We start from the raw sequence: 6,721 nt of genomic DNA on the forward strand, positions 1-6,721 counted from the left end.
CCGCCCCTGGCCGCCCGCCAGGATGGTAGGCACATGCGCAAGAGTGCGTCCTCGCCCCCGCCCCCTGTACAGCGCGGACCCTGCCCGTCCCCGCTCTGTCACCTCACAGTAGTCGTTGCCCGTAGCGGGTGGCGGGGCGCGTGCAGCGCAGGGCCGCCTTTCCCCCGCCCCTCAGGCCGGGCCTGGGCTCGGTCCCCCGCTTCCTACGCTCCCCACCCCCGTCGGGTACGGGAAGGTCCAAGCCGCTACCGGGTGCCTGCGGGACTTCGTGGCCGCCGCCGCCACGGGTCCCGATGGAGCCGCCGAATCTCTATCCGGTGAAGCTCTACGTGTACGACCTGTCCAAGGGCCTGGCCCGGCGGCTCAGCCCCATCATGCTGGGTGAGGGGGCTGGGGGCGGGCGAGAGGGTGCCGGGACGGCCGGCAGAGGCAGGGAGGCCTGGACCACGGCTCAGGGGGAGACGCGGGGCCCAGAGGATGGAGAAAAGCCCGAGTCGAGAAGGGAGAGGTCTGAGGTGTGGCGCCTTGAGCCCCACTTTTCCTGTCTTCACGTTTGAGTCCGAGGAGGAAGGGACCGAGGAGTCTCGCCCTCCGCTGCCCCTCCGAGCCGTAGGCTTAGCCTGCGCCGCATCCCGGCGGCGTCCCTGCCTCGCTCCTTCCTCGGCACATGTAAGGGAGGTGAGGATGCCGCCGCGCGGTGCCGCTCGTGGTGAAAGGGACACTGCGGAGGAGATTCCGGGGTGGCCCTTAGAGAGCCTTGCCTCGGTGCTGAGAGGAAACTCTCTGCAGTCTCTGGGGTAAATGAAAATAGGAAGCTAGAGCGGCTCAGGGGCCCAGCCATCGTCCCCAGGTGGAGGTGAAGTCAGGTCTCCCGGAGTCCGGACTCGGGAATTCACCAAGTTCTGCCCTGACGATGCGATCTTCTCTATAGTTTCTAATTAATTGCTTTTGCCCAGGTGGTTAGAAAGCAGTTCTGGGGGAGGATTGGATACTGTTGGGTTAGTAAGGGTTCGTAGACGAAGTATTTCGATTGTGCTCCATTAAACTACTTAACTGCCAGGAGAGAAAATCAGCCCAAGTTCACTGCACATCAAACCTAATTACAAACCAAATACCAAAAATGCCTCATCTGACATAGACATGGTCGAGTTTGTGATTTCAGGTGATATCGGGCCGGAAGGGTTTCTAGGAATTGAAAAATTGAACAACTTTGGCAACATTCGCTTGAATGGCTAGTTTTTCCTGACTTTTATGGATGCGTTAGAAAATGTGTTCATCTTGGTCAAGGCAAGAGGGCAGAGGTCAAGTAAGCAAGGCTACTTTTGAGGGCATCTTTTCAACGTCCTTGAGTTTCTAATGTTTTCTTAGTCGAACTTAATCTCTTAACACTAGGCCAGTGAATGGTTACTCATATTTGGCTTCACATCAGAATCACCTAGGATGCTTGTTAAAAATACAAGTACCATCACTTTCAATGTTTGTTAAAGGGAATAGAAAAAACAAAGTTGGAACAGTTCTTTAAATATTCAGGTGCGTTGAAAGCAAAGGACTTATACCTGCTCATGTAGGCAAATAATTACCTGGAAGAATATGTAAGAAATTGAAACAGTGGTAACTTATGCCAAGGGGAACTTGATGCCACAGGACAGGAATAGAACGGAGACTTTGCTATAAACTTTTTTTGTACCTGTTGAATTGTGTACTAGGCACATACGTTATTCAAAATAAGCAAAGTTTTAAACATAGGGATTCTAGAGCTTCATTACAACATAAGCATGGAGTGCGAATCTTCTGGAGTTTTGATCCAAAAATCTGTATGTTTAATAAGCTCCTCAGATCATTATTATGTAGCCAATCCATTGTTGGTTAGAAGTTTGGGCGTAGATCACCCGTTGTTAAAATGAGTAAGGCAAAGCTGAAAGCAAAACTTACAAAGTCATTGAGGAAGGTGCTAACTCACTAGCAGATTACATCAGTCAAGTTCCAACTAAACTTCTTGGAATGGAGCCATTTGGTTAGTGTAATCATAGCTGTAAGTGCTCTTAGGAATCACTACTTCATGATTCATTCCGCAGATTGTTTTTTTTGAGTGCCTACTATGTGCCAAGCTGAGTGGTAAACTTAACTGAAGATACAATATTGAGTGAAGATGTTCACTGCCATCCTCGAGCTATTTAGTGGGGAAAACATTAAAAATAAGCAAACAAAATAATTAAATTATTTAAAATAATAATTGTGGTAAGTGCTGGGCAGTACAAGAAGCAAATAGGATGCTGAGATAGAAAGTAACAAGAGAAATTTACTTTAAAAATTTGCTTAATGTTTATTTGTGAAGGAGAGAGAGACAGCATGAGCAGGGCAAGGGCAGAGAAAGAGGGAGACACAGAATCTGAAGCAGGCTCCAGGCTCTGAGCTGTCAGCACAGCGCCATGATATCACGACCTGATCCGAAGTCGGACGCCCAACCAACTGAGCCACCCAGATGTCTCTTACTTTTTTTCTTTTAATCTTTAAAAAAATACTTATTTTTGAATGAGAGTACAAGCGGTGGAGGGACAGAGATAGTGAGGGACAGAAGATCTGAAGCGGGCTCCCCGTAGAGTGCGCAGCACAGGGCTTGTGCTCATGAACTGTGAGATCCTGACCTGAGCTCAAGTGAGACACTTCACCAATTGAACCACCCAGGCACCCCAAGAGAAACTTACTCTTAAATAAGGGTGACAAGAGGAGTGACTTTTAAGTCAGGAATTTAAGGGTGAAGAAATAGCCTCCAAGAAAATGGTGAGGGAGTTCTAGTGCTCGAGGGGCTCAATCTGCCAAGGCCCTAAGGCAGCAAAGAGCTCGGCCTAGTCCTGAAAGAATGCCTTTGTGGCGGGTGAAGGGGAAAGTGCTCTAACTGAAGGCGGAGTGCTAGACCTATCCCCGCCACCTTTTTTTAAAAAAATAGATTTGAAATCCTAAGCAAAAATGGAAACTTCACGAATTTTGTACATCTGACCACAATGGTATTTCTGAGAACATCACCTTACCTGAAAATCTAATTCTCTTTTCTCTATCTCCTTTTTCCCTTATTTGCTCTTTTGCAAAAGTAATGAAAGCATTATCAAAGCTAATAGTCGTTACTTTTTAGAGTTGAAAACTTATGGAAAATGGGCATTGCTTTACTGCTTCATCCTGCCCGTCATTAAAGTTGGGTATGTCCCAGTTTTGTGAGTAGCCATATATTGATTTCCCATTCCTAAATATATTTGAACCTTTAAAATGCCAATTTATTTCCTGATTTTTGCTATGACTTCCAGAAGCATATTAATAGCTAGCATTTTTGAGAGCTTACCATGTGCCAGACTCTTTTTTTCTGAGTACTTTGTGTGTGTTTTAACCACCACCACAATTTTGTGAAGTAGGTCCTGTTATTACTTCCGTTTTTCATCTGAGGAACCTGAGGCGTCGCATTTGCCCCCAGCTCCCACAGCTGTTAAGTGGAGGGCTGGGTTACAAACGCAGGCGGTCCGACTTTCACAGCTCATGTTGTCAAGCGTGTTGCTGTACCCCCTCTACTGCATACTGTGTCCCTTTATAATTTTTGAAGTTTTTAAAGGCATCTTTGGTCACGTGTTTCAAATTTGGTTGAGAAAAATACCTGGGTTTGATGCGTATGCACCATTCATAATCATAGATTCATGATCATTCCTCTTAGCCTTTATTTTCCCAAACTAAATTAGTGTGACCTCATCAGTAGTACCTTCTTGTTGTTATGACAGATCCCCGTTATAAGACCCCATCTAGGGGCACCTGGGTGGCTCAGTCGGTTAAGCGTCTGGCTTCAGCTCAGGTCATGATCTCACTGTTTGTGGGTTCGAGCCCCGCGTCAGGCTCTGCTGACAGCTCAGAGCCTGGAGCCTGCTTCAGATTCTGTGTCTCCCTCTCTATCTGACCCTCCCCTGCTCATGCTGTTTCTCCGTATCTCTCAAAAAAAAAAAAAAAAAAAAAAAAGACCCCCATCAGCTCTGTTACAGTCATGATTGGATTAGATCAAGTGCAATGTAATTCCCTTCTCCCCTCAAACCATGCAGACTCCACAGTTTTAGGCTGTCCCGTTTTCAGTCTCCTCAAATTGATTCCCATGAAGGTACTTCTGTACCACTGTCCTTCAGTCACCATGAAAACGGTTCCAGATTTATCCTGAGCATTCTAATAGACAGCTGATTGCACCTCTTTCTCATAGTGTACCGTTTGCCTACGATAATTAGCTATTATAATTGTCCTTTAAGTTCGTCCTCTTAATAATTGCGGCTGTTCTCTGAATCTCATGGCTTTTTTCTATGCTAAAGTACATAGACATAAATGCAGAGGTGTTTGGTTGTTTTTTTTTAACTGCAGTAAGAAGTACTTTATATTTGTTGATTGTTTTGCGTGCATGCAGGTATCCTGGGATCACATTTACTTACTTAGTTTTCTATAAGCCTATCTCAAAATTGTTCCCAGATTTAAAGACGTAAAGCTATATAGCATAGACCTTTATTTCTTGGCAGAATGCAATCTAATGAATGTTTGAGATGTTACTCTCGGTTCAGTTCCTTGCTTAATTCTGTAACAAATAATAATGAAGTAAAAAAGATGAACTCTGTCCTCCAGGGATTTATTTCACTAAAAATAACATGTGTACACATGCAACATTAGAGAACAGCCTGAAAGAGATTATGAGTAGACACCAAAATGAACGAGTGGTGAAACGATTATTTTAGGTCTTGAAAGAAGGGCGAGGCCTTGGGCTAGATGTGTCAGAGACTTCAGCCAGAACCTTGAGCTGCTGGAGCGCAGAGACTTTGTCTTATTTCTCAGTGTGTCTCAGGTGGCCAGTCAGAGCTGGTGCTCAAGAATTTTTGTTTTTTAAAGTAAGCTCTATACCCAGTATGAGGCTTGAACTCATGACCCCAAGATTAAGAGTCGTTTGCTCCACCGACTGAGCCAGCTAGGTGCTCTGCAAATAATATTGATTATAGGAACAATTGGGACTTGAACTCAAGCTTGAAGATTATGTAGAATTTATTTGAGTCTGAAGGGGGTTTTAATGTTTTAATGCCATCTGTTGTGTTTGTTTTAGATTTTTAGTGTTCATTGTATGAAGTGTTCTATATCCATCTAAGGTGTAAACTTAGTAATCATACGATTTCATTATGGCAAGATGAAAACTAGTGCAGTTTCGTGATCTTTCTCCGGCTTTGTTCTCCACCCTCACCTGCCTCCACGTGCTGAGCCTTTCTCAACTGGATTCCACACAAGAATTGAGCTCTACGAGAAATGATCTGATCGACTGTTTTCTCAATTCTGCCAATAGATACGTTGGGGCGTAAGGGCTTAATTCTCTTCTGGAACCCCCGGGGAAGAGGGCTGCTGGGCACCCTAACAGGACTGAAACTGCTCAGCTCTTTTTTACCTCTCAGCTTTTCAAAGGCTGTGCCCTCTGCCAGGAATACTTTCATTTGGCCTGGCTAACTTCTGCTGATCCTTGAGATCTCGGCACCACCTCCCCCAGGAAACTTTCCCTGACCCCCACCTCCAGCTCTTGGTTGTGTGTCCCTAGTATGTGCTAATAACACACTGCACTCTCCTGTAATAGCATTCATCATTCTGTTTTGTAATAGCTCATTTTCTCATCAATGTTCACACACCCCCTGCAACCAGACTGGAAGCTCCACTGGGGGCAAGAACTCTAGATACCCAGCGTCTGGCCCAGTACTTGGTGTTCAGTAAATGCAGCCTGGGTGGAATGTTGCACCTCGAAGCATTGCTACAAGACCTGATTAATAAAAACAAGCAGTGATTCAAAAGGAACCCTCTCACTAACCTGGGGGGCTCAGTTGGTTAAGCGTCCCGACTTTGACTCAGGTCATGATCTCACGATTCATGAGTTTGAGCCCCACATCAGGCTCTGCACTGATGGTTCAGAACCTGCTTGGGATTCGCTCTCTGTCTCCCTCCCCCTCCCCCCCTCCCCTGCACACTCACACACTCTGTTTTTCAAAATAAATAAAGTTTAAAAAAGAGAGGGAACCCTCTCAGTACTGAGGAAAAGAACTCACAAGTCAGTTATTTCTATACTAGGAAAGAATCTTATAGTGCCCCAAGGAATCCTAGCGTTAGAATATCAAGTAATTTTAAACTTACCTTTTTCGAAGATTAAAATAACCCTCTCAGTTTTTAAAATTTTTGTGATAACCTTTGATTTTGTGATAACCTTCCTCTGCCTAAAGGAGGGGCACGCCTTCCTGCCAATAGGCTTTTTTTTTTTTTTAAACAATATTGCAGGGTGCTTGGGTTGCTCAAGTCAGTTAAATGTCCAACTCTTGATTTCAGCTCAGGTTATGATCTCATTGTTTGTGGGTTCAAGCTCCGTGTCAGGCTCTCACTGACAGTGCAGAGCCTGCTTGGGATTCTCTCTCCTTCTCTCTGCCCCTCCCATGCTCTCTCTCTCTCAAAATAAATAAACTTGAAAAAAAAAAGCCAATATTGGCAGAGGCCCACTTATGTTAAACAAAGGTTTTCCTTACCTTTTTCCACCTAGATTCAATATTTATCCAGTGGCCCAGAGAAGAGCAAGCTGATGTTTTAAGTTAACATTAACCCCTTCACATGCTGGTAATCTGGCAAATGCTGAGCCAACCAGCACATTAGAACACTGTCAATTAAAAACACTATCAAGGGGCTCCTGGCTGGCTAA

General features: G+C 45.1%; 1 protein-coding gene across 2 annotated transcripts in view; it reads left to right on the forward strand.

The window, feature by feature from the left end:
• The first annotated feature begins 63 nt into the window (after positions 1 to 63).
• The window catches only part of DESI1 (desumoylating isopeptidase 1), a 19,641-nt gene continuing 12,983 nt past the window's right edge, over positions 64 to 6,721 (forward strand). The window contains exon 1 of one of the 2 annotated variants that reach the window (XM_029955936.1): positions 64 to 381. In XM_029955936.1, coding sequence (XP_029811796.1) covers positions 294 to 381 — 88 coding nt within the window. In that variant the 5' untranslated portion in view covers positions 64 to 293. The remainder of the gene's footprint in view (positions 382 to 6,721) is intronic. The other variant, XM_029955937.1, reaches the window with a different exon arrangement.

The sequence above is a fragment of the Suricata suricatta genome, chromosome 10 (genome assembly GCF_006229205.1).
Source record: "Suricata suricatta isolate VVHF042 chromosome 10, meerkat_22Aug2017_6uvM2_HiC, whole genome shotgun sequence".
NCBI classification, from domain to species: Eukaryota; Metazoa; Chordata; class Mammalia; order Carnivora; family Herpestidae; genus Suricata; species Suricata suricatta.